General features: G+C 49.0%; 2 protein-coding genes, 2 long non-coding RNA genes and 1 other non-coding gene across 24 annotated transcripts in view; all 5 read left to right on the top strand.

The window, feature by feature from the left end:
• Window positions 1-7,750, top strand: part of ATG16L1 (autophagy related 16 like 1) — a 44,129-nt gene extending 36,379 nt beyond the window's left edge. For all 15 annotated transcript variants that reach the window (XM_086377639.1, XM_086377617.1, XM_086377628.1 and 12 more), the window contains 6 exons: window positions 1,876-1,996; window positions 2,271-2,376; window positions 4,220-4,369; window positions 4,468-4,515; window positions 5,305-5,406; window positions 6,186-7,750. In XM_086377639.1, coding sequence (XP_086233765.1) covers window positions 1,876-1,996; window positions 2,271-2,376; window positions 4,220-4,369; window positions 4,468-4,515; window positions 5,305-5,406; window positions 6,186-6,279 — 621 coding nt within the window. In that variant the 3' untranslated portion in view covers window positions 6,280-7,750. The remainder of the gene's footprint in view (window positions 1-1,875; window positions 1,997-2,270; window positions 2,377-4,219; window positions 4,370-4,467; window positions 4,516-5,304; window positions 5,407-6,185) is intronic.
• On the top strand, window positions 39-300 carry LOC147374937 (small Cajal body-specific RNA 6). Its single transcript, XR_015161749.1, has one exon.
• A 2,634-nt stretch (window positions 7,751-10,384) lies between the features above and the next one.
• Window positions 10,385-11,977, top strand: LOC147374935 (uncharacterized). The gene is made up of 3 exons (XR_015155357.1): window positions 10,385-10,493; window positions 11,518-11,633; window positions 11,842-11,977. It is a non-coding gene; the product is annotated as an uncharacterized LOC147374935 (long non-coding RNA).
• Window positions 11,978-12,408: 431 nt separating this feature from the next.
• On the top strand, window positions 12,409-14,857 carry LOC147374934 (uncharacterized). The gene is made up of 3 exons (XR_015155356.1): window positions 12,409-12,619; window positions 13,976-14,039; window positions 14,721-14,857. It is a non-coding gene; the product is annotated as an uncharacterized LOC147374934 (long non-coding RNA).
• A 1,039-nt stretch (window positions 14,858-15,896) lies between these two features.
• The window catches only part of SAG (S-antigen visual arrestin), a 33,509-nt gene continuing 22,139 nt past the window's right edge, over window positions 15,897-27,266 (top strand). For all 6 annotated transcript variants that reach the window (XM_086377788.1, XM_086377799.1, XM_086377767.1 and 3 more), the window contains exons 1-4: window positions 15,897-16,033; window positions 19,537-19,667; window positions 24,188-24,248; window positions 26,594-26,638. In XM_086377788.1, the coding sequence (XP_086233914.1) occupies window positions 19,605-19,667; window positions 24,188-24,248; window positions 26,594-26,638 (169 nt within the window). In that variant the 5' untranslated portion in view covers window positions 15,897-16,033; window positions 19,537-19,604. The remainder of the gene's footprint in view (window positions 16,034-19,536; window positions 19,668-24,187; window positions 24,249-26,593; window positions 26,639-27,266) is intronic.

The raw sequence follows: 27,266 nt of genomic DNA, 5'->3' as shown, positions 1-27,266 counted from the left end.
CCTTCTGAGCCTCTGAGATTTCCACACGTAAATATGTTGATCCATGTTGAGAAATAGGAAAGGGGCTGACTCCCCAAATCTTTTCCTGGCATCCCTGCCACCCCCAGCCGGCTCTCCCCTTGGGCTCCAGTAGTGCAGGGATGGGTAGAGGGCAGCGATCCTCAGTTACGACTCAGTGCTGCGTTCCTTGGCCACTCAGGGGAGATGCCATGGCTGGCACCCCACAGCTGGTCACAAAAAGATGGGATTGTTGGGAATACTGGACTCTGTGGCTGTGGTCTGACGTTTCAGGCTGAGACCTCTGATTGAAAAACTCCTGGAAGTCTAAATTGTTTATTTAAAGAGTCCTATGTTTCCTTTTATAAATTATACCTCCAGTGATCCTGCCTGGTCTGACTTTAAATAGGAAACTGACTTTTTATAATTCAGACTTCCAGAAAATGGCAAGAATAGTACAGACAAGTATCTGTAATAGAGCTTATTTCAAGAAGGTGCTTATCCCCTCCCCCCTTTTTGAAGTTGTGTAATTAGCCTCTATAGAGGATGCAGATTCAGGAAGTTTCTACATGTATTTTTGTTTTAACGCTTAGGAGAAGACAAACGTTATTTTTCTGTAATACACAAGATGAAAGAGGCAGCGTAAATCTAATAATATTAAATAGATACCATTTGTGTATGCATCGTTCTTTTCCATTTCGTTGGCTGATAAGACTAAACGCAGGTATCCTGTTTTTATTTGCGTTCTGTGTGCTGTCTTTAGTAGAGCCTTTACTGAGTACTTCATTATACTTCTTTTATGCGTCCTTTTTTTTTCAAATTGACCTACCACACTGTTAGTCCCAGATGCACAAAATTGCAGTTCATTATTCCTATACATTGCCAAACGATCATCACCATACATCCAGCTATCATCTGTCAGCGGAGTCATTGCAGTATTATTAACTGTACTCCCGGGCTGCAGATCCCATCCCTGTGAATCCTTTTGTAACTGGGAGTTTGTACTTCTTAATCTCGCTCATCTTTTTTCTCATACCCCCCACTCCCCCCACAACCATCAGTATGTTCTCTGTATCTGAGTCTGTTTCTGTTTTGTATGGTGTTAAATTTGGTTTTTAGATCCCTCATATAAGTAAAATTGTAAGGTATTCGTGTCTGTCTGACTCATTTCACTTAGCATAATACCATCTAGGTTCCTCCATGTTTTCACAGATGGCAAAATTTCATTCTTTTTTTATGACTCGATACTCCATTGTATATATTTACCGTGTCTTTATTCATTTGTCTACCATTGGGCACTTAACTTGCTTCCGTATCTTAACTGTTGTGATTAGTGCTGCAGTGAAAATAGGGGTGCATGTATCTTTTCAAATTAGTGGTTTTGTTTTCTTTGGAAAAAGTACCCAGAAATAGAATTGGTGGGTCATATGGGGTTTCAGTTTTTTTAATTTTTGGAGGGCTTTTTCGTACAGTTTTCTTAGTGGCTCCACCAGCTTGCATTTCTCATATATCTGTTGGCCATCTGGTGTGTGTTTTTTGGAAAAATGTCTGTTTGGGCCCTCTGCCTGCTCTTCCCTTATTCTGAGGATGTGGTCATGTGAAGTTTGCTCTAGTGGTGCTGGATTTTTTATTTTTCTATTACCTTTTTTTTTTTTTAACTTTTATTTATGATGGGAGATTCATCTCTTCTTCTTGATACCTCATCCGTGGGAAGTACCCAGAAACAGGCTTCCTGGGTGTTTCCCTGAGCCGCTTGTCCTTCTGTCTCAGTTCTCCTGACTGAACCTCAGGGTGTTTGGAGGCACTGGCTCCCGGGCAGTTGGCCCCTGACTCCCAGTGCTGCGCCCAGAGGCTCACCCTGGCTGTTCTGTCTCCTAGCACACGCTCACGGGACACAGTGGCAAAGTGCTGTCTGCCAAGTTCCTGCTGGACAACGCGCGCATCGTTTCTGGAAGTCACGACCGGACCCTCAAACTCTGGGATCTACGCAGCAAAGTCTGTGAGGAAATTCAGTCTCTGTGTCTGTGAACGATTCGATACTAATCGCGGAGCCATTTGTTTCTGTGTTAAAGCCTGCATCTAGTGTGATACACTTTGAATTTCGAGTCTGGTCTCATGTTGGGTGGCGATGATGTAGGGACTGTTTTCCAAGTTTGAAGCTTCGTTTAAATAAATGGTTCTGATGACCTAAGTAAGGGTGAGAGGGCAGCGGTGCTCGGTGCGCAGCCACGGAGGGGTCTCTGCTTGACTGCTCATGTTCGGTTTTCTTTCAGGCATAAAGACGGTATTTGCGGGATCCAGCTGCAATGACATTGTCTGCACAGAGCAGTGTGTGATGAGCGGGCATTTTGACAAGAAAATTCGTTTCTGGGACATCCGGTAAAACTCCCACGAGCCTGGTGGGGAGGCAGATGAGAGGGCAGAACTGTGATGGTGTCTCGTGTGTGGGTTGTGCTTCTGCCCTGGAAATGGCAGAGACGGGCTGCAGTCGACATTATCTTCCCCGTTGGATAGTCTTTACCCTGAAGTAGAACGTCACAGTCGTCACGCCCTGTGTCCTCACTAGTCACTTTGCTGGCTGCTAGGTAAACAGGTGAACAACTAGGTTGTCAGGTAGATTCAAGTGTAACTGGGGAGACCGCCATACAAGTCTGCAGGGTGTGCTGAAGCAGGGCTGGGCACCGCTGTCCAAGGACGTTAAAGACTGTCTCTCAAGATGAGTCTAGAGAAGAGCCCCAGAGGGCAGCGAGTCAGGCGAGGGCAGACGAGACTGACAGGGTGGGTAGGATCGGATTGCCGCAGGCTTTGGACGCCATTGATGAATGACTTGATCTTATAAGCTGTCGGGTGTTTAGCCAGAGATTCCTTTGCTAGAGTCTGGTAGATTACATTGGCAGTTTTAGAGGGTGTCTGAGGAGCAGGGACGTCACTGAAGTCTTGAGGAGCTGAACTCAGGGCAGTAGAGGGCGATGTGGAGCTGGAGTCGGTTCCTGGGAGACTTCAGATGGAGCTCCTTACAGACTAGATGTGGAGAATAAATGACAGATTTAGGGAGAGGATGCAGTGAACATATTCAGAAAAGGGCATTAATTGGCAGCTTCTAATAGAGTATTTGGGAAAACGGAATTTTTGAGAAGTTGGATGGGAGAGAAATTGAGACATCCTCACAGGAGGACTTTGAAGACATGAGAGTGGATTTATCAGAGCTGGTGTGTGAAACGACAGAACGGCAGCGCCCAGGGAGCTGTCAGGAGAGCTGAGTGGCTGGAAATGGAAAGAAAGCTGAGGTCTCGGTGATGGGCCAGGTGTGGGGAGTAAAAGGGGAGGTGTCTAGTCAGGATGAGACTGGGTTGGTTAGAAGTGGGGAACTGGTGATTAGTTTCAGGTGTACTGGTTGGCTGACAGTTGAACTGAAGTATGGAATTATAGAGCTAAACTGGATGTTAAAAGGCTCCTGGTCCATCCCCTAATTTAACAGATGAAGGCCCCGAGTCCTAGGAGGTGGAGCAGCAGCAATAAAGTAAACTCTCTTACTTCATTGTGGTTTGGGATAGGAAATCTTTTCATTGAAAGTTTACAACACAGTGACCACAGAAGGGTTTGTAGCTCCTTTGGCTGTATCACCAGCAGGGCCCAGTCCAGGATTGCTGTTCACAGACCTGGCATGGACCGCGGCCCAGAGGAGAACTGGGAGAAGAAAAGGAAGAAGAAGAGGTGGCCAGGTGTCCAGGCTCCGTGTCTAGAGTTGCCAGGATGGGTTGGAAGGCCTGGGAGTTGAACTTTGTACGGCAGGGTTCCCGGGAGAGTCCACACTTGTCCATAGAAGGCAGCCCAGACCCACTAAAGCAGATTTACATCTCTTTGGATAAGCTGAAATGATAAAATTGAAGTAATACAAATTAAACAGTAGCCCTACTTAGTTCATACTGATCAGAAGCTCTGATCGGCAATTACTGTATTTCAGAAATGAGCAAGGAAATTAATTCTTACCAGTTTCAGAGTTCTGATACAACTACTTAATAGAATCTGTTGATGGCAAAATTATAAAAGCCGAGGCTGAGGTTGTTTGTGTGAGGTTTGGAGCGCTTCTGCTGTCCTTGAAGAGTAGTACGTTCTCGTTGAATTGACTACCTTTCCTGCTCTATGGCATGCCAATCTGCTTGGAATGGGGAAGTTCTGACCTTTCTGTTACATTTTCTCAGATCTTCCATCTTTTTTGTAGATCAGAGAGTATTGTCCGAGAGATGGAGCTCTTGGGAAAGATCACTGCCCTGGACTTAAATCCAGAAAGAACTGAACTCCTCAGCTGCTCTCGAGATGACCTGCTGAAAATTATAGACCTACGAATAAATGCTGTCAGACAGACATTCAGGTAACTGAAGACACTCTGGTGGGGTTTCCAGAGGCCTGCCTGTGCTCACGCCCTGAGTGGCGTGGACTCTGGGGTAACGGTGTCGTCGTCTGTTTCAGCGCGCCAGGCTTCAAGTGCGGCTCCGACTGGACGAGAGCTGTGTTCAGGTTAGTGGGGAGGCGCGCCTCCTGCCCCAGCCTGCCCACCCCAGCACCGCTCATCTCAGTTTAGAGCAGGGGCCTCCTCCCACTGGAAATGAGCTGAATCTGTACAGTGTCTCCATGCGAGCAAGTGTCCGGGAGCAAACCTGCAAGTTCAGTCCTGGACGTTGCTGTCACTCCCTCTTTCTAAAGCGTCCCTTCTGTGACTGAGAACGTGTGCCATCCCGGAAGCTGCGGTGATGGACTGGTTTGTTCACCTCTGTCTACTCGTTACCGTAGGGCTCTGAGAGCTTTTCGGGAAGGGTGGGGAGTCTCTTGGAGCACAGCGGAATGGCTCCCTCCCTTTCCTGTTCTCCCGTCTGAGTGTGGCCGTTCTCACAGACACACTGCCAGGGTCAGGGCCGGTACTGTGGAGAAGGTCCTCCACAGTCCACACGTTGTTCCTTTTCTGCTTTCGCTGAACCGTGTGACCAGGCAGTCCACCAGCTGAGGGAAACCCTTCACCACTTGGGGTTGCCTTTGACCTCCCTGTGTGCTCGAGATGACTGGGGGCTTGTGCCCCCCAGAAGTACTGCGGTGGCACCATTTCTCAGTAGCCAGTGAGGCCAGATAACGGTCTAGCAGCTTCAGCCAAAATGGCTGTGAATAGCATCTCGGGGTTCCTGGGTACTCAGAAGTGGTCATGAGTTTGACTCGTAAGCGAAGAGCAAACCTTGACTTCCTGGGGAGAGGTCCGTGTGAGGACGTTGACTTGAGAGTGGGTGACGGACGCCGTTTCTCTTGTGTGTCCTCTAGCCCTGACGGCAGTTATGTAGCAGCGGGCGCGGCCGAGGGCTCGCTGTACATCTGGAACGTGCTGTCTGGGAAAGTGGAGAAGGTCCTCTCAAAGCACCACAGGTGAGACAGCAGCCCCTCTGAGGCGCTGAGCAGGCTTGTGGCTCCATCCCAGGGGCCAGTGCTCTCCTGGGCGTGGGCCCGGGTCGACCCTACGAGGGCCATGTCCACTCGGGTGCTCTGCTGCTGGTGAGGTCAGTGCAGAGAAGCTGGGGCCGTTCTCACCGGACCGCAGACCCCTGGGTCCTGCTCATTTATGTTCCAGGACGTTCCAGTTAGGGCGGCCACTGGAAAAAGGCTTGGAGCCCGCGTTCTGCCTCTTGGATCATGTGTGCGCCCCCGCTTCCTCCCGCCCCTTCACTGCTCTCCTCCCTCTCTGCGGCCCTGTCTCCCTCCTAGTCCCTTTCCTCAGGAAGTTGACTGCTTGTGACCACTGGTTTTCGCATACTTTCCCCCAGGCGCCTTTCTCTCTCAGCTTCGTCCTGTCCCCACAAGCTCAGCTGCTGCTGAGAAGGCAGGCCTGGGGCCACCACTCACTGCCCGTCCAGTGCCAGGCGCCCTGAGGTGCTCCTCAGAGGCTGCGGTGTGGCTCTTAATTCACTCAGAGCTACTCCCTGAGGGCAAACGTGATGAGGCCTGGCTCCCTTTCTTCCTAAACTGCCCACCGTGATTCCTCCTAGTTCTGCTCTGTGAGCGCCTGCCTGTGCGTGGGGGGCCACACTGGCGTTAAACCGGGTGCTGGGACAGGCCTGACTGCCTCCCTGCTGGCGAGAGAGCCCTGGAGGGAGCCTGGCGCTCGGCTCACTGAGGTCTCACCCATGTCCCCACCTCTCCCTTTGAAGCTCGTCCATCAACGCGGTGGCCTGGTCCCCCGCCGGCTCCCACGTGGTCACTGTGGACAAAGGAAGTAAGGCTGTGCTGTGGTCGGAGTATTGACAGCCCCTCGTCGGGAGAGAGCGATCTGGAGCTGGAGGAGCAGGCGGGCCCCACGGCTCTGTCCTGGCAGGTGGCGTGTTGGGTGTGGCTTTGACCTCCCGAGAAGAGCTTGAGCCGGGGCCCTGAGGCCTGCCTGCAATCAGGGTTCCTGAGGGTCGCGGCTGAGGCCCCTCCCAGCCTGAAAGAGTTAACACTGCAGACACTGACACTGCGGTCCCTCAGCCAGGGGCTCGGGGTCCTGCCCTGATTCGAGGGGGAAACAACACTACTGGCGCCCGTCTCGCATACCTCAGTGCGGGCCGCGCGGGCGCCCGCGCGCTCCTCCTGGGCGGCAGTGCCAAAGGCGCCCCCACGCCGGGGCGTTGGTCCTCCCCCATGCTTTCTCCCATCCTCCAGGGTCCGTCCTGTCCTGATGCATGTCCTGTCACCTTGGGTCGTTTTCCCAGGGAACCTGCTTTAATCATCGGATCAACAGAAACCGGAACAGGAACCACCCCCCCGCCCCCCCACCCTCAGGTAGCCTGTGGGGGCTGCCCTGGTCTCTGAGGAGACGTGGGCCTGGGGTCCTCCCTGCTGCTCTGTGTCTGTATTAGAGGCTCTTACTCTGGTCTCATCTGATCGCTGTTGGAATTCCCTAGCTCTCCCGAAGTGTTCTTGGAAAGCAACTGTCCTTCAAAACTGCCTCTCCCTAGCCCTGCCGCCAACAGTTCTACATATTTATTTCTTGACTAAGAAATAAATCTGTTTCATTAAAAAAAAAAAAAAAAACTGGGGGCAGCGGTAGCAGAGGAAGCGCAAAACACTTTTTCCAGAAGAGCGGGTGTGCTGTCAGTCAGCGAAGACTGATTTCCCGAATCACCTGGAACTTGCCGGCCGCCGGCCCACCACCTTCTTCCCGCCACGCTGGGGTGAGGGTGGCTGGCGGGTGGGATCGGAGGCCTCCGGGGTATTATCCCCGAGCCAGCAGTTCTGGGTCATGCCCCTTTGCCAGGCCTACGTGCAATACCCCCTCGGTGCTTTAGTGCAGGAAGCCCATTCCAGGAAGCGTGGGAATGCCATCTTTAGATTTCAGGACGTGTGACAAGGCCAGGGAAAAACTGGCCTGTGAAGTTTAAAAAAAAAAAAACAAAACCATGGATCTTTACCATCTTAGTTGTTTGTAAAAATTTAGTTTCTTGAGCGGCTGAAACACCATTATTTTTTGTCACTTACTCATTTGCACTTTATTTTTTTTCCTTCCATACTTGTTCTCCAGGCAGTTGTTGGGGGTGAGTGCTAGGGCAGGGCAAGGGCGGGTGATTCAAGTGCCCCATTTCCCCTGCCCTCGCCTCCCTCATTTGCTGTCCAGAGGACTCGCGTTGAGAGGAGTTGAAGTTCACAGGCCAGGGCACATCTTTTATTTATTTAATTATGTTGCCCAACAGAACTTGATTGTAAATAAAAGAAGAAATCTGTTATATACTTTTCAAAACTCCATGACTCTTGGTGGTTATTTTATCCTTCTTCATCCTAAGGGCAAAAAGCTGTTTCTTTCGTTTATTTTCCTGGCACTCATTTGTAAATAATGGTTAATACTTCCCAGTGCCTTACCCCTTGGTTCATTGTTACTGTTGTCTATAAACGTCAGTATTCCAGTTCCATGTTACTTGCAGATCTTAACTGAATCTAGAAAAGGCTGTCTTCGGGATTTTGGTAGCTGTGTGGTGTGCTCCACACTGTGGCCGTAGGAGCCCCGGTCCCCACGCTGGAGACGCTGTCCATAGGATAGATCGTGAACTGTCTGAGTCTCCCAGCCTCCAGGCCTCTTCTGTGCTGAAGGGGCATAAATTTTCTCACTGAGGAGTGATTTATTCAGAGCAGCTCAAGATATCTAGAAGCAGCCTTGTGCCATAACAAATTAGAGTCTCCCTGGAGCACCCCCCCTGCTCCCGAGGACCTCTGTCCAGCCTATCACCACTCAGTCGTCCAGCAGCTCGAGTTGGGGTTCCATCATGACCTGAAGTCTCAGGGGCAGCCAGACAGTGGAAAGAGGGGAGCCCATGGCAGTCACCTTCAAGGAGGTAAGTCATTCTTCAGAAAGGCTGAAAGCAAGCAGGCCAGTAGCCTGATGGTCCTGTTTTCCTTCACTTTGCAGGGGAGCATGTCTGCTCTCTTCAGCTCGCCCAGCCGTCAAGGCTGGGGTACAGGGCGGGCTCCCACCATGGTGGAACATGCTTCCCTCCACCTCATGGTCTGTTCTCGGTCTCTCAGGTCCTCTGGGCCCCTCCCCCAGTGCTCCTGGTTCCATTGGTCAGGGCAGTAGTGGTCATGCTGGTTGGAGCTGGAGTGGGCTTTGATCCAGACATTAGCCTGTCTCAGGTTGACAGTTCAAGACTTAAAATTATATTCTCAGGAACTTCCTGTCCGGTGGTTAGGACTCGGCAATTCTTCTGCAAGGGGCATGGGTTCAATCTGTGGTCTGGGAACTAAGATCCTATATGCCACCTGACACAGGCAAAAGTTTATATTCCCTCAGTCATTCCCCAGAATTGTGTGATATATCAAGTTCTGTATCTGTCTTAAGGCACATACTGTGCACACATTCACCTTTATCTGACAAATCTAGTAAAGCCCTGATGTGTCCTCACATCATGGCACACAGGAAATTTTGTGTGGACCCTGGGCAACGGAGAGGCCCGCCCCGACCCCAGGAGCATGTGTGCTGGGAAAGGCCGCATTTTGCAGGTGTGCCAAGCTACCTGTGTGCCTTCACACCTATGGCATGGCCTCGGTCAACCATGATTTTGGGGAACAAGACCATGGACTTGAAGCTCACGGCCTGGGCGGAGCCCTGAGAGAGGAAGGGGGCAGTGAGGAAACCTGCAAGTCGTGCCTGTTCTCACAAGGGGTCTCGGATGGTAAGACAGAAGCTGCAGCTCTCGAATTCTGTCAGAGCTGAAGGGTCTCCTGTCACAATTGGGGGAGAGCTTCCCAGCTAAGCAAAAAGATGTTCTGGAGTCCTGGCCCACAGGTGGGCACTGGTGCCCGGGGACCTCCACTTTGCCCGCTCACAGTGTGCGGCAGCAGGAGGCGCCTCTTAGAAATCCCGTTTTCAAGCCAGTTAACCTTGGAAATCCTGTGTAAAGTGAGGCGCACCTGTATTCACATAGATTCTGTGGAGACACGTTGGATGTGTGGCGCGTGCCAGTAACAGCGGACTTGGATCCACAAGACGATTCTTGCCTCCTGGAGCTCTGGTTTCCACCTGTGCCTCTGAACTTCCCTGCATGCTCTCCAGAGGCTCCTCCATCCTCTCAATGGTCTGGTCCATGGTGGGGCCTTCAGCTGCTCCCAGCTCTCCTTCACGGATCCTGCTGGGGGCCGAGCTCCCATCTTCCAACCCTGAGTGAAGGGCGTGATGGGAGCATCCACGTCTGGAGGATCCAGAACCCACAGGAGTGGAGGAAATGCCAGTGTCGGAACCCGTTTCCTGCCTCTCAGCAATTTTGACAGAGTATTTTACAGCAAACCTCAAGTATGACATTGCTCCCATAGATCAGCATGCAACCTAATAAGGACACCATGCCATAATTACACCTCAGAATTAACAGAGTCCCAGTGTCATCCACCCCTGGGTCAGGAAGATCCCCTGGAGAAGGAAATGGCAACCCACTCCAGTATTGTTGCTTGGAAAGTCCCATGGACAGAGGAGCCTGGTGGGCCACAGTCCATGAGGTCACAAAAGAGGCGGACACGACTGAGCAACTAGAGAACAACAGTGTCATCCAGGATCCAGTCCATTTCGAATTCTTCTGATGGTGCCAATGTTTCTTATGATTGGCTTGCTTGAGTCAAGATCCAGTTAGTTTTTGCTGCGTAACAAAGCGCCATGACACGTAATGGTTCCAAATGAGCATCGTTTGTGTGAGCGGGCCTAGCCAGCCGGGTTCAGGGAGACTGGTAGCGGGTGGCCCCCTCTTATCTGGCCGTTCCTTTGCCATCAGCAGGGGAAACAAGGAGGATGCAGTAAGAAGGCAGGCGTCTGTGGAGTCACTTGTAGCTCCACCTGGTCACCTTTGTTACCCACTGGCTGGAGCAGATGGCATGAGCAGCCCTGCCTGCCTCTGAGGGGCACTGCCCAGCAGCATGGGGACATGGAGGAGAATCTCCACAGCAGTTCTGGCACATGAGGTCCCAGCTGGATTTGGTTGACTTTCCTCACGTAAATGATGTTTGTATCCCACATGCGAACATTGTGGGTTTCCCTGGTGGCTCAGTGGTAAAGAATCTGCCTACAGTGCAGGGGACCTGGGTTTGATCCCTGGGGCAGGAAGATCCCTGGAGAAGGAAATGGCAACCTTCTCCAGTATTCTTAGCTGGAAAATCTCCTGGACAGAGGAGACCCTCGTGGGCTACACAGTCCATGAATTCAAAGAGTCGGACACGACTGAGCCCCTAAACCACCACCACCACCACCACTAGGAACATTCGCCCTGGAGGCTGCTGTATGCCAGGCCCAGTGGATTTGCTCCCACCCTAGGACCTGGGGAAGAGAGCAGGGGAAGTCAGGCTTTGGGCTTCGTTTCTCCAGAGAGACAGACTTAAACAGTAGATAGGTATGCTTGTGAGCCAGGCCCGTAAGAAGACAGGCTGTACGCAGACCGGTTTCTAAATAACCGTACGAGGAACTTCCTAGAGGTCCAGTGGCCAAGAGTCTGAGTTCCCAATGCAAGGAGCCCAAGTTCAGTCGATGGTAGGGAACTAGATCCTGCAACTCAGTTCTCATGCCACAACTAAAGATCCTGCAGACTGTAGCTAAGACCCAGCACAGCCAAATTGAAAGAAAGCCATAGGTTCTGCTACTCCCTGAAGGGGCAGCAGAGGTTCTAAGAGGGCACAAGCCAGAGATCTCAGAATCAACCATACTTTGACTTTCAGGTCATGCTAAGCACAGAGTGGGTACTCTAAAGTTTTTATTTAATAGAATTGAATCAGCAAAAAGAAAAGACAGGCTTCCCTGGGGGTCCAGTGATTAAGAGTCTGCCTTGAAATGCAGGAGACATGGGTTCAATCCTTGGTCTGTGAAGATCCCACATGCCATGGAGCAGCTAAGCATGCATGCGTAGAGCCTGTGCTCCGTAACAAGAGAGGCCACTGCAACGAGAAGCCCATAAACCACAACTAGAGAAAGCCCGAGTGTGGCAATGAAGACCCAGCACAGCCGAAATAAATAATTTCCTTAATGGCAACCCACTCCAGTATTCTTGCCTGGAAGATCCCATAGATGGGAGCTTGGCGGGCTACAGTCCATAGGCTCGCAAAGAGTTGGACACCCCTGACGTGACTTAGCATGCAGACACACACTGGGTCACAAGGTAAAAATAAATGAGTTTCTTTTTCTACTATTTTTAAATGTATTAAGTTGAAATTAACATAAAATTAGTCATTTTAAACTGAACAATGGCATTTAGTGCATTCACAGTGTTGTATGAGCACCACATCGAGTTTGAAGAAGAAAGACTTATTTCTTAAGCTAGATGAGTGTCTTTTTTCTTTTTTTCTAAACTTCTGATCTCTCCGTAGGGAAGTGTGGGCCCTTGTCTTGCTCATCTTGGGCTGCAAGGCTGCAAGGTCTGCAGCCTACATGGCTTAAACAACAGAAGTGTCTCACACCCGGAGACGGGAGTCCTGGCCGAAGATGCTGGCAGGTGTCCTTCATCCTGAGGCCTCGCAGCCACTGAGCTGTGTGCTCACGGGACTGTTCGTGCAAGGAGAGCGGTGATCCTGTCAGATCAGGACCATGCTGATGACCTCGCTTGACGGCCCCACCTCTGAATACCATCACACGGAGGGGTAAACGGGCTACAACACGGGAGTCTGGGGAGACACGCTGTAACAGACTTCTCCAGAAGGCTCTGCCTAGCTTTGCTCAGCTACAGGAGTACGCGTCTCAGTGTGGTGGTGGTGATGTTGTTCAGCTGCTAAGTTGTGTCCGATTCTTGGCAACCCCATGGATTGCAGCACGCCAGGCTTCCCTGTCCTTTGCCATGTCCCAGAGTTTGCTCAAATTCATGTCCATTGAGTCAGTGATGTCATCCAACATCTCATCCTCTGCCGCCCCCTTCTCCTCTTGCCCTCTATCTTTTCCAGTGAGTCAGCTCTTTGCATATCAGGTGGCAAAAATATTGGAGCTTCAGCTTCAGCTCAGCTTCAGGAGGAAGCACCTCAATGGTGTCATCTCCAGGCTCGTTGGCATTGAAGCCCCCTCCAGCGTCGGGATCCATGTGGCAGGACCAGAAAGGAAGAAGCGCTAACCTCAGGGCGAAGGAAAGTGGATCAGGACCTTTTCAAGGTTTCCCCTGTATGTTTGATGCCTTTCCTTGACTCCTTCTGCAGATGGAGAAGAGAATACAGTGAGGCGGATCTAGTTTCTCAGGATTGGAGTGGACTCATCAGTGAGCCATGACCATCTAGGACTCTAGTCTGGGGCGTTTGTACAACTTGCTTCCCACACACAGAAACCTTCAGTGTTAGGCACCCTTGTCAGCGTGATGCCTCAGGAGGGATATTTGACATCTGTCTGAGGGGAGAACCCCAGTGGTGAGAGAGTTTCAGTGCCCATGAGGATTGAGCACCTATATTCTAACAACAACAAACAACATTCTAATCAGGAGAGACTGACATGTGGAAGAGACTGGATTAACTTAGACCCATGCAGAGAGGTAGAAGGGAGGCTGATTTCCATCCTTACAAAAAGTTTCCTCACACTTCCCGTTATTTCAAATAAAAGTGGTAGTGATTTCCCCGTCCCTGGAAGCATCCAACAACTTCCTATGGGTATTGTAGAGGAGCGCGACACAAGGTCCGCCCCTGGCAGGATGGCATGTAGACTAGGTGTTTTTCAAGGATCTCTGCCCATGGGGTTCCACTTAGGATTTCAGATATTAGCCAGCCCAACCCATAACAACAGCCCTCTATTCTTACGGCCAGTTGACTAAGGGTACATGTTGGAATTAAGGTATTTCTGGTTCCCTGGCACTCTTCATAAATAACAGTAACCTCAGACTTGTCCAGTGCTCTCTGCTTCAGTAAAACTAAAGCAGTTGAGGACACAGGTTTTCATTTTGCAGTTGATAGGTTAGCAGACTGAACCAGTTTCCCTCATGCATGTGCCCTAATAACCCCCTAAGACGATCACCTAGCCCCCAAAGCCTCTAAGACGCTTAGCTGCACATCCCACCCCCCACCCCCTCGAGCTGGCACTGCGTTTGGTGTTGGGAAATGAAACGCGGGGCTTGTAGCTGCTTCTCACTGGATCTGACGCAAGAAACAAGTAATGCATAGCCAGGGAGTGGTTCCTAGACTCTGAGAATTAATAGACCAGTAAATTTCCAGAAGAACTGTAGCAAGAGTTGGAAAACTTTTCATTTTGGTCAAGTAAGGAATTTTTTTTTTTTTCCCTGAACTGCCATCTACACTCATCTCTGTTTTATAAAAGGAAGAACACTTTGTTCCCTATGCTTAGCAGCTGCATTCTGAAATATTTATGGGTAAAGTGTGTGTCTGCAGTTTACTTTCAAATGGTTCAAAAGGAGAAAAGCAAGAGAGAGATGAGCACATGCAGTGAAATGTTGAATCTCCGTGTTGACTATGGGGGTGTTTATTATTATACTATTCCAGCTTTTCACTCTTTGTTTAAATTCATAATCAATTCTAGAAAATGCAAAACAAATGACTGGAGGCAAATCAGTGATCACCTGGGACGGGAAGTTGACTGAAAGGTATGCCAGGGGACCTTCAGGGGCGACGGAAATGTTGGGTCTTCATCAAACTCTGTACTTAAGATGAGTAGATTTGGTTGCATGTAGAGTATGTATCTATAAAGATTGGGGAGGAAGAAGAAGGACATTTATATTTAAAAATTTAAAACTTCAAATAAGGAAGAAAAAAGAAAAATTTAGAACTTCATAACCTTAGAATAAAGAACCACCCTTTATATTGAAAACATTTGGGTCTATGAAAAAACTGACAACAATGTCCTTATTTTCCTCAATTCTTCACCAAGCGGAGAAAAGTGCATTACAGACCAGGGGCTGGGAGGGACTCCCAGAGACTATGATTTCCAAAAAGAGTGAGGTCTGGCGTGCAGTGCACCCCAGATTCTCCTACCTGTCCCAGTGCTGACAGGTCAGTGACTGAGACCTTGGGGACCTGGGGCTAACACAGCTTCAGGAGAATGGGGGTCCCAGGGGCACCCACGGCTCAGGGCAGCCTATCTGATGGAGACACTAGAAGGGCCCAGTCGTTTTTCTTCCTCTTCAAAAAAAAAAAAAAACGCACCTCACAGCTTGTGGGATCTTAGTTTCCCAACAGGTATTGATCCCGGGCCCCCGGCAGTGAGAGCTCGTCAATTACTGGACCATCAGGAAATTCCCTTATTTCTTTCTTTCTTTTCTTTTAAGGGAAAAGAGAAGATTTCTTAAGAAAACCTAGCATTCCCTTCACACAGACCACCAATGTCAGCTCCTTGGTTCCTATCCCGAAGATTGCATATGATGTGGATGAAAACACACGTGTCCACATATACCCACACATAGACTTGTGCATTTGCAAAATGTGATCATACTGCACACACCATCCTGTGACCTTGTTCAGTCACAGTCTCTACCTTCCTCATCCAGTAATTTCCATGCTACCTGTCTGAGGTCAAATAACAAACATATTCCAGGGGCTCTTCCCAACCCAGGGATTGAACCCGGGTCTCCTGTATTGTAGACAGATTCTTTACCGTCTGAGCCACTAGAGAAGCCCCAACAAACATACTACTGACACATTATTAGATTATATTCAGATTTTCCCAGTGGGCCCAAAATGTCTATGCATCCTGTTTATTCAATGGGGACCACACAGTACATCTGGATGTTGAGTCCCTTAACTGTCTTTTAATCCAGTGCATCTCTTTTCTATGACATTTACTTATGAAAGATACCAGCTACTTTCTACATTCATCTGGTAGCTTTCTTGTGGTCTCATCTAGCTATTCTTTGTATGTCCTACAAATGAGAAGTGATGTCTAAAGGCTTGATGGATTCCAGCTGTCTTAAGATGATACATCACGGTGGTTGACACTTTGGAGATGGTAAGATTGACTTCAGACCACGCCTGGTCCCCCTGTTATGTGATTGCAGAAGGCTTGCACCTTGTGAAGTCTTGATCCATATGGCATCACTTTGGTGTCAAAGGAACAGACATTTCCTCTTCAACTCTTCACATAATGGTTTTGATACCAGTAGTAAAAAATCACTGCAGATGGTGACTGCAGCCATGAAATTAAAAGACGCTTACTCCTTGGAAGGAAAGTTATGACCAACCTAGATAGCATATTAAAAAGCAGAGACATTACTTTGCCAACAAAGGTCTGTCTAGTCAAGGCTATAGTTTTTCCAGTGGTCACATATGGATGTGAAAGTTGGACTGTGAAGAAAGCGGAGCACTGAGGAATTGATGGTTTTGAACTGTGGTGTTGGAGAAGACTCTTGAGTCCCTTGGACTGCAAGGAGATCCAACCAGTCCATCCTAAAAGAGATCAGTCCTGGGTGTTCTTTGGAACAACTGATGCTAAAGCTGAAACTCCAATACTTTGGCCACCTCATGCGAAGAGTTGACTCATTGGAAAAGACCCTGATGCTGGGAGGGATTGTGAGCAGGAGGAGAAGGGGACGACAGAGGATGAGATGGCTGGATGGCATCACCGACTCGATGGACATGAGTTTGGGTGAGCTCCGGGAGTTGGTGATGGATAGGGAGGCCTGGCGTGCTGCAATCCATGGAGTTGCAAAGAGTCGGACGCGACTGAGCAACTGAACTGACTGAAAGAATCCTCATCTGAGTCAATAACGTCATCAGTGTTTTACAGTGTTAAGCTTTACTGTTATTCAGCTCTGGTGAGATCAGTGGCTCAGAAGACATTATTATTGAAAAGATAGTTTATTACTTACAGTTCCCCAAAGTGGGGCAGGCCACCCATGGAAGCACCAGGGGCCAGTCGGGCGGTAGAAGGATCAAGGAGAAAACACGGGCAAGAGGTTTTTTGTGGTTTCCCTGAGAAAGAACTGGTGAGACAAGATAAGCAGACTTACGATGGGCTCTGGGGTGCAGGCGCTGTCTCTAGTTGTCTGACACCTGGCCCCAGGGTGACTGACGGGGACAAGGCAGTAATGGTTCAGAGTGAGACCCCCAGCAAAGCAGGAAAGGAGGCCTTTGGTGTGTTCCCATCCTGGGTGGGCTGATACGGATGTGAAAAACAGTCACTAGGAAAAAGCTAGCCCTGGGATGGTAGTCTCTCCAGGGTCAGCAAAGCCCCAGGTGTCAGAGCATCAAAATTATAGAAAATAAAAAGGCACAATTAGTACAGTCAGAGTTTATCAAGTGGTGTTTTTCTAATTCTATCACTCTCTTTACATTTCTTAGCTGACATTCCTCCGTTAAAATTTTTAAAAGTTGGGACTTCCCTGGTGGTCCAAGGGTTAAGACTCCCTGCTCCCAGGGAATCCTGGTTTGATCCCTGGTTAAGGAACTAGATCTGTTTATCTAGATATATTTTTAAATTTTTATTCTCAAAGAATTTCCCAATTTCAGCTGTTGCCAGCCAGCATACTGTTGCAATCCAATGACTCATTGATTTTCTCCAAGCTTATGGAGGCCCCTATTCTAGATACTGGAGATGGGAGAGGAACTAAATAGTCAAGAATCTCTTCAGTCCTGGAACCTACAATCTAACAGTGGTGGGGTGGGGGACAGACAATAAACAAGAAATTAATCAGTTCTCCTCTATGTTAGATGGTGGTAGGTGCTACAGGAGAAGGGAATGCTGAGGAGGAGGACAGAAGTGTTGGATGGGGTGGTACACCAGGATATAGATGGACAGGGTGACAGTGACGTCAAGACTCAAAGGAATAAAGGGAATGAGCCGAGTGACTATCTGTGGGGAAAGTGTTCCAGAAGAAGAAATAGTAGGTACGAAGGCCCTGAGGCAGGTTTGAAGAAAAGCCAAGAGGCCTGCTGATGGGAGCAAAGTGAACAAAGTTATGAAAAGGGGACCCAGATCATGCAGGGTTTAGATGGGAAGCCAGTGGGGTGTTTCAATAGATACTAACACCCCAAACATCAGAACTGGCTTTCTGCTTAGACTGGCTTCATTTCGAGACACCAGCTCAAGTCCAAAACACACACGTGTTAGTGGCCACACTATGCCCTGCATTCATTCCCTGAATATTCTGTTCCAGGCACTGGAATATAAACAGGGGAAGCAAAACAGCGTGGGGTCCCTGACCTCATGGAGCCTAGAGTCAAGTATGAGACGAGAGACCATAAAATTATCTTGCAGACAAGCATCAAATGCAGAAGAGCCTCCAACCTAGTCTGGAGGTGGGGGAAGGCTCCCCTGAGGAGGTGACTGAAGTCTGAAGGGTGGAAAGAATCAAGGAGTATGGGAGATGAGGGTGGTTCCAGGCAGAAGCAATGATGGGTGTGCATTGCAGGGAGATGGGGAAGGGCGGCAGAGGCTGGAGTGTGTGACTTTAAAGCTCTGTACCTAGGACTCCCGTGGGGGTCCAGTGGCTAAGACTCCACCTCCCAATGCAGGGGGCCCAGGTTCGATCCCTGGTCAGGGAACTAGATCCCACGTGCTGCAACGAAGGCTGAAGATCTCACAACTAAGACCCAGTGCAGCCAAATAAACAAATAATTTTTTCAAAAATGAAGTTCTGTGCCTGTAGCCGAGAACAAGGTGAGATGCTAAGCGGGAGGGTGGCTACTCAGGGCTCGGAAGGATGTACTTAGACAGCAGGAGACATTATAGTCTGGGAAAGCCGAGGGGCTGGTGTGGACCCTGCGGGGGTGGGAGGACCAGACTGATTCAGAGGACGCCGGGGGCAAAATTGACAGGACTCATGACCTAATGGATAGGACACGGGGAGGAGAAGAAGGATAGCACCCGTTTGGCTTGCGTAACACCAGGATTCATCTTAAGGTTGACATTTCTCCTTGACCTTTTTGTCTCTATCCCCACCCCCAAGGTTGCATTAGCTGCCTGCTGAGTTTAATCAAGTTGGTTGAGCTCTGGAAAATCCCTTCTCCTGGTGATAGCGGGAGGAAAGGATAATCAGTCTATTTCCAGAACCCAAAGTGGGTTAAGATAGAAAGTAGCTTTAGTCTAGCTGTCATCCCTCCCCCCCACCACCCTTCCCTGCTCAAGCTGGTTGGCTCCTGCGAGCCCATCGTGAGCCCCTCTGGAGGGAGACCGAGAGGCCCTTGCCTAATGCTGAGAACTGCTGAAGCTACCATTCCGTCCGCCTCAGCACTAATCCAGTTACCACTCTGCTCCTTCAATGGGATTTGGCTTCTAGACACTGAGACGTGGGTGCGGGGCACCCTCTCCCAGTTCCCTACAAATCCCCCTGAGCGGTCAGCCAGAGCCCATGCGGAGTTGTCTGGGTAGACGGAACAGGGGTTGGCTGTCTGCTCACCCTGGAGGGCACGCACACCTTCTCCCCACCTCCTGGGCCCTCCCGGCTGGTCGCACAAGGTACGTGACCATCCTCCAGCAAAGCCTTCACAGAACCTTGGGGCAGGTCAGGAAAGAGCCAGGACCAGGGAGACTGGCATCTTCATGCAGTCAGTCTGACCCAGTTACTTTCCACGGACATTACTTGTTAGGGAAACTCAGAAGGCGTTGAATTTCAGACAGCTTGGACAGCCTCTTTGTTGTGGATAGAGCTGGGGATGGTGAGAGAGAAACTCTGCTTAGTGTAAATTGCTGAGCAGAACTTTTAGGGGATTTAACGGATTTTTCAAATGATATTCATGAAGTGGTTAGGTTGTGGTTTGCAGGAACTTTTTCTACCTTAATTGCCATGATACATCGTCAAGATAGAATTTTAAAATCAATCTGGCTTACTGTGATGGTACCAAAGCTTAGTCTCAAAGTAAAACCTTCTCATGGGAATCTATCTGAAGTGAGTTTTACTAAGAAGTGAGGTTTGCTGGTGAGGCTTACTAAGAAGTGTATGAGGCTTATCAAGAAAAAATAAATACCTTTAAAAAAAAAAAAAAAAAGGAGCTCACTAGTGAAATACAAACCAGACAAAGGCCTTATTGAGTCAAACATGGATATCGAGGTAAAAGGGAATGTCTAATGCCTGCACAGTATCTCATGAGTAGGTTTTATTCCGATAATGTTCTAGATGTTATATTTAGGATGGCTCTACCTTTCTGCAGCCCTGTAACACCTGACGTACACCTTAAAGTGGAAGAAACTGCCAGGGTCAGTTAACACGGCAGCCAGTATGAAGGCCAATAAGCCCGCACCAAACCACGTTATCTTCAAGAAGATCTCCCGTGATAAATCGGTAAGTGGGGCAGATGTGAGGGGCTTGAGTGATGATTTTTTTTTTAAGGAGCTTTTTGAATAGATGGGATCAATATCAAAACCCTGTGAGGTCAATGGAAGCGATGTGAGTGTCATCCATCTCTGTCTGCTGGATGATAGATGAGATGTAAAGGGATGACTTGCAGAAACAGTACTTCTCTTCAATCTCAACAAGACTTCAGCCCCAGGACCCTTCATTTTCTCCTGATCTCTCAGTGCCCAATCCCTCTCCTCCAATTTTACTCTTTTTCTAGCCTTGAACCCTTGACTTACATTTCAGACGTTGTTTTGGTAACGCCTATAATTTACTTGGGCCTTTTTCTACCGTCTTGCCTACCTGCCTGGGGAGAGCGCTGATGCTGGGTCATGCAATTCTCTACCATCTGGCACCCACCCCAGGCGCCAAGCTCTCCACCCTAACGGGCCTCCAGGACCACTGGATGAGGGCGCGTCTCTCGAGGCTCCACAGTGCTCGCTGTGGCTGCACGGCCACCACTGCCCTGGCACCCTGCATCAGTGCTCGCTGTGGCTGCACGGCCACCACTGCCCTGGCACCCTGCATCAGTGCTCGCTGTGGCTGCACGGCCACCACTGCCCTGGCACCCTGCATCAGTGCTCGCTGTGGCTGCACGGCCACCACTGCCCTGGCACCCTGCATGCCCGGCAGAGGTGATGCCACTGTTGGCTCCACCAGGGGGTGGTAGGCGGTCTAGATGTGCATGTGAACTTCCTGGCCTGGGAGACCCAGTCGAGGGCCCACCCCACAGCCTCTGTGGGTGGTGTCTCCTTGCACGGCTCAATGGATTCTCAGGGCTGACAGTCTAGTTCTGTGCCATCCATTGCAAGCTGCACTTGTAATTTAAAATTTTTCTATTAGCCATATTAAAATGGTAAGAAGAAACAGGGAATTCATTTTAATACTACATTTTATTTAACCCAATATAACCAAAAAACTATCATCTCAACATGTAAACAGTATAAAAAGTATTGATAACACTTCTTTGTTCAGTCACCAAGTCATGTCTGACTTTGCAGTCGCATGGACTACAACACACAAGGCTTCCCTGTCCTTCACTATCTCCCGGAGTTTGCTCAATCTCACGTCCATTGAGTCAATGATGCCATCCAATCATCTCATCCTCTGTCATCCCCTTTTCCTTTTGCCTTCAATCTTTCCCAGCATCAGGGTCTTTACCAATAAGTCGGCTCTTTGAATCAGGTGGCTGAAGTATTGGAGCTTCAGCTTCAGCATCAGTCCTTCCAATGAAGATTGATGACATATGTTAAATTTATTTTCTAAGTTGTTAAGACCTGGTATGCGTTCTACATTCACAGCACATGGCAATTTGGTGTGGCCATATTTCAAGTGTTGATGGCCACCAGTAGATAAATATTGGAGGATGTGGACTTAGGTCATTCTTCTGGTTGACTCCTGAAGCCTACACTGGGCCTGAAAGAAACTCTCAGAAGCTTCTCATGCCTCACGGGCTCTGCACACTCTCCCCTTCCCCTCTCCTCTCCTCCCTGAGGATCTCCATCACTTCCATCCAGTCCTCTGATTCTTCAGGGTGACAAGTCAGGTACCCCGAAATATTTCATCCTCCCAACTCTCTTCCAACTTGTGTCTTTCCAGTGAACTTTATCTTGACTTCTGGCAAAAGAAGAGAGAAACCACTCCTGCTGGGCATTATCACTTTCTGACTTTTTCCTTACTCCCACCTAGCTAGACCTCCATTGACCTGGGAAACTTAGAATTTTTGTATTTAGGAGGAAAAAATGATTCATCCACGACTCTCTCCGTATTAGGATCATTCCCACTGCAAGTCTTTGTCTGGCCTCGGGCGTGGTGTGCCAGGGCCCTGGGTCAGTTTCTCTCCGAATCTCTCCGCTCCTCCATCTTCTACGATCTTCATCCTCTGGCTGGTGGCAAGACGGCTGCCCCAGCTTCAGGGAACTCACCTTCACTTCCTTCCAGAAGGAAAAGACTGTTGATTCCTGGGGTCTCTTAAGGGTGAGGAGGTATTTCTCCAGAAGACTTCTCTTTACCTCGTTGGTCAAAACTGATTACATGCCCACCTTCAGCCCATCCTGAGCCAAAAGAGTGGGAGCAGGCCATTCAAGAATCATCCTTAATGATGGATATTAACTAAATTTATTGTGGCTATTCAGTTCAGTTCAGTTCAGTCACTCAGTCGTGTCCGACTCTGCGACACCACGGACTGCACGCAGCACACCAGGCTTCCCTGACCATCACCATCTCCCGTAGTTCACTCAAACGCTTGTCCACTGAGTCGGTGATGCCATCCAACCATCTCATCCTCTGTCGTCCTCTTCTCCTCTTGCCTTTAATCTTTCCCAGCATCAGGGTCTTTTCAAATGAGTCGGCTGTTCACATCAGGTGGCCAAAGTATTGGAGTTTCAGTTTTAGCTTATAGCTTTGTGGCTATGGCTTTGTGATTTACACATACATCGTTATATTGTGCACCTTAAACAATATGTCAATTATATCTCAGTAAAACTGGGCGGGGAAAAGAACGATCCTCTGGGGTGGCCTTCTTAACACAACCGCTTGGGGATGGTGCGCCCTGGATGCGATGATTGGTGACTGTTATCCAGGAAGATGTTGTGCGTGGCTGTCGGATGGGTAAGCAGCAGACCGGCTGGAGCCTCGCCTCATCCACCCCACTCTCCCCACCTGCTCCTGTCTCTTCTCCTCATTTGCAGTTGCGGCAGAGGACGTGCTATTGCTTCCACTGAGGTTCATGCTACTTACAGCCTGGGTCGTGGCCCACCACCTCCTCTGGGTCCGATCCCAAAGCCTCCTCCCTCTGGGGCCATCTCTCTTTCTCTACCAGTACCATCCTAAGCATGACAACAAGGACTGACCTCATGCATCTTAAACACAAGAAAAAGAACAGCAAATGCCGCTTGACCCCATCTCCTTTCTAGCTCTCCTTCCTTCACAGCAAAGCTTGAAAAAGAGGAAGACATTCTCTGTCCCCCTACCGTCTCCCTTCCTGTTCATTCCTCAGTTCGCCCTCCTCCCGACCACTTTCAGCTGCCTACCTGGCTTTCCTCTCGCCAACCCCTTCTCCACTTTGCTGCCAATGCAACCAGAGCCTCAGTGTTCTCCTCCATAAAACGGGCTTAATCCCTAGCCCATAAAGTAGTTGTGAGGATTAAATGAAATAATGTGCTCCATGTACTTAGCTTGGCGCCTGGTACAGGACAAGCACCACGTACCCCTTATTGCAGGCCTTTCATCCTGTTTCAAATGCTTCCACATCCTCCTGGAATCTTTAGGGTCTGGTCCTGTAAGACCCTTTCTGGCCATTTGCATCCCCATTTGGTGGCTACGCACCTGCAGGTGAAACCGTAGGCAGTTCCAGAAGTGTTTTCTTGGCTCTGGGCTTTTTACACGCTGAGTTTTTTTTTTTTTTTTTACCCAGAAAGCATCCTTTCACCATAAGCTACCCGCAGCACCTGGTTATGATCAGGTGCTTCAACATCAATCACACAAATAACCTTGAAGCCACGGAGATACATTCCTGGATGACCGCTACAGGGGAGCAGATATAGGAGATGATTTAATGCCAACAGAAATTATTTTAAGTGTCCACGGAAAGAGACATATGAATTTCAGAGGCTTGGGGAAGAGGGAGCTAGCCAGGATCCATGCATTCACTCACTGATGCACTTAGCAAATGTTGATTAAATTCCTGCCTGTACCAGACACTGCGCTAGACACGGTGATGGCTGCAAGATGCGTGAGAGAATTCTTACCACCACGGTCACAGTGCCATGGCTTAAGGTGGTGGGCGGTGGTGAATCCAACCCACGCTCTCCCACAGATGGGGGTGGTAAAGGGACCTTTGCTGCCAGGGGCGTTGAAACGGACAGGACAAGGGCTGGGAGATGGTTATCTGTCCCCAGCCAGGACGCTTTCCCCGCTTCTTCAGGTGTACGTGTATAGATGCTCACCTGATAGGATTTCAGGGACGCCAGAACATCTGCCTCTTGCTGAGTCCAGAAATTCTTCTAACAGTGAGGAGAAACATTTCAATCACAGCGAGAAATGAAAGGTTCAACGTGCAAACAGCTGACAGGAGCCTCATGCACATAAGCGTCACTTTCCACTAAAGAATCAGCAACGAATCCACCAAGTTTGCCTGGTTGACAGCAGACCTGGGCTCGGTGGGAAAAGGCGGGGAGAACAGGGTCTTCCCGAAGAGATGGGAAGAATTCCTTGGAGCAGTTTCAGGGGCTGAGAAAAGACCACACCTTGCCTGCAGTCCGTCGTCTCTGCCTACAGCCTTGCCTACAGCCAAGCAGGGCGAGAGGAGGACAGGGAGGCCGAGCAGCAGCGCCAGGCGCCTCCCCTTCTCCAAACGAGGGCAAATGTTTCCGTTGTTGCTGTTTTCCCTCTTCCGTTGTTGCGAATTTTTAACATGAATACCTGCGGGTACTTTGACCACTGAGAACCCATCTCTGTTCTCACAGGTGACCATCTACCTGGGGAAGAGAGATTACATAGACCACGTTGAACGAGTAGAGCCTGTGGGTAAGTCGAGTTTGGGGTGAGATTCTTTTTAATGTATTTATTTATTTTTTGCTTGCACTGGGTCTTTGTTGCTTTGCACAGGCTTTCTCTAGTTGCCGTGAGCAGGACTCCTCTCTAGTTGCTTCTCATCTCGGTCCTTCTCTGGTTGTGGAGCATGGGCTCTAGGCACGTGGGCTTCGGTAGCTGCAGTTTTCGGGCTCAGTAGTTGTGGCACACGGGCTTTAGTTGCTCCCCGGCGTGTGGGAATCTTCCCAGACCAGGGATCGAATCAGGGTCCCCTGCATTGGCAGGCAGATTCTTATCCACTGAACCACTAGGGAAGGTCTAGGGTGAGACTAGTTTTGTGTTTTTTTTTTTTTAAAAATCTGACTTTGTTAATAATCTAATCAAAGAAATGCAAATTAAAACATCATCCAGGCGCCACCGGCTGATTGGAGACAATTTTAAAGAGCGTGAGAGAGACAAAGGACTCACCTCTGGAGTATATAAAGAAAGCTCAAAACTCACCAGTTGAAAACGAAAACAAGATCCAATTAGGAAATAGACAAACAAAACGAAAAGACATTTCACTGAAGAAAATATACGAGTGGCACGTGAGCACACAGGAAAATGTTCAACAACAAGAAAAGAAGAAACATGTCCAACAGCATTAGTCGTTAGGGAATGCAAATTAAAACCACAATGAAATATCATTGTACGCCCGTTGGAATGACTGAAATGAAAACAGTGACCATACCAAATGCTGGCGAGAATGTGGAGACACTGGATCACTCAGGCGTTGCTGGTGGGAATGTAGAATGGGACAGCCACTCTGGAAATCAGGTTGGCAGTTACTTTAAAAGCTAAACGTATGCTTAGTATATGACCCGGTTTGCATTCCTGGACATTTATCACGGAGAAATGAAAGATTACGTTCACACAAAAACTTGTATGTGATTGTTCACAGCAGCTTTATTTGTCATGGCTCCAAACTAGGAAGAGCCAAAATGTCCCGCAATAGGTGAATGAGGTTAAACACGCTGGGGCATGTCCAGCCTTGGGATGCTACTCGACAGTGGAAAAGAATGAACTACCAGGGACTTCCCTGGTGGTCCAGTGGTGAAAACTCCGGGCTTCCACTGCAGGGAGCATGGTTTCCCATCCCTGGTCAAAGAATTAAGATCCCACGTGCCACAATGCACCATCAATTTTTAAAAAAAATTTTAACTCAATTTTAAGTTAAAAAAAAAAAATGAATGAACTACCAACCCATGCTACAGCTTGTTAAGTGTCAGGGCACTATGATGAGTGGAAAAAGCCAATCTCAAGAGGCCATATGCTTTACGATTCCATTTTTATAACATCTTAGAGATGACAACATTATAGAAAAGGAAAACTGAATAGTGGTTTCAGGGGGCTAAGGTTGGTGGGGGGAGGTAGCTGGGTGTGACTACAAAGGCTCAGCCCCGGAGGGATATCATTATGGTGAGGGGACAGTTCTGTGTCCGCACTGCCGTGGTGCTAACACAAAATCTCCATTTGATAAAACGACTTAGAACTATACACACACTGTACCCATGTCGACTTCCTGGTTTTGAGATTGTATGCAATTATCTAAGATGTAACCATTGGAAGAAACTGGATAAGGGATACATGGGGACCTCTCTGTGCTATCTTTGCAGCTTCCTGTGAATCTATAATTACTTCAACTCAAATTGTTCTTTGTTTTTTTTTTTTTAAAGAGTGTAAAAGACTGGCAATTTAGGCAGTAAGATGAGCATGTCCTTCAACAATGTCCTTTCTAGAAGGTCATTTGGCATTTATATTATTAAAAGCCACATTCAATTCTACCGTGGATAGAGATTTATCTTTGAGGATGTTCATTGTGATTTACTTATAATGGGGAAAATCAGAAACATCCTAAATACCCTAACAAGAGAAGCTTGATTAAATAATTTATAATACATCTGTTCATTGGAGCAAATGTGTGGCCATTTGCTCCAATTTAAATGATTAATACATACTATGTGAGTGTGTGTGTATGTGTGTGTGAATAGATGTTTGCAATATACAGTTGAGTGAGGAAAGCAGTGAGCTGAACGGTATAATAGGATCTCATTTTTTTTTAGTGAAAACTTTTCCATAAGTGCATCTAATCTGGATAAATCTTTCTGCATCAATATCTCAACAATGGGTGTCTCTGGGTAGTGGAAATGGGGTGACTTTTTTCCCTTTGTTTACTTCCGTTTCTAAGGTTCCCGTAACGAACATGGATTCCATGTGATGTTCTCTCACACACACACTTCAGGAAGTCTCCAGCCTCCTCCACATCCTCCACCCTCACTGTTCTCTCTCTCTTGGTTTAGATGGCGTCGTGCTGGTGGATCCTGAGCTCGTGAAGGGCAAGAGAGGTGAGGGATGCTCCTCCACCCTCCAGGGAGTGGGGGTCTGGTCTCGGCTCGAAGCAGGAACGGGATGTGTGTGTGTGAGCGTGCAAGAAGAGATGGGGAAGCCCTTGCACACCCATTCTCACTGCCAGCGCCTCGGGCTTCTCATCCACACTCCCCTGTACAATCCTCGGGACATAGGCTCTGTCCTCACCAGAGCCCACTGTCCACATCTCCCAGAAGGAGGTGGAAACTCAGGGAAGCCGCTTGCTCGAGCCGACCAGATAAGGGATGGCAGACGGAGCCCAGAGCCCAGGGCTACCCCTCCGCAGACTGCATGCTCATGCCCCTCTCCACCGTGTCCTGTGGTTCCATGTCCAGGCAGACTCAGGAGGGCTCCTTTCTGAGTTTACCTGAAAAGCGAGGCATGGAGGCTGCTGGAAGGCAGAGTTTTTTATGCTGACTCGGGTGGTTCTTGGCTTCCCAGGTGGCACTCGTGGTGAAGAACCCGCCTGCCAGTGCAGGAGATGTCAGGACCTGGGTTCCGTCCCTGGGTCGGGAAGATCCTCTGGAGGAGGGCATGGCAACCCATTCCAGGACCCTTGCCTAGAGAATCCCCGTGGACAGAGGAGTCTGGGGGGCTACAGTCCAT

Source organism: Bos grunniens, chromosome 3, assembly GCF_055505025.1.
Source record: "Bos grunniens cultivar Pamir isolate PY7600 chromosome 3, Bosgru_T2T1.0, whole genome shotgun sequence".
Classification (NCBI taxonomy): Eukaryota; Metazoa; Chordata; class Mammalia; order Artiodactyla; family Bovidae; genus Bos; species Bos grunniens.
Note: the sequence above shows the minus strand (reverse complement) of the source record. Positions and strands in the feature narration are given on the sequence as shown.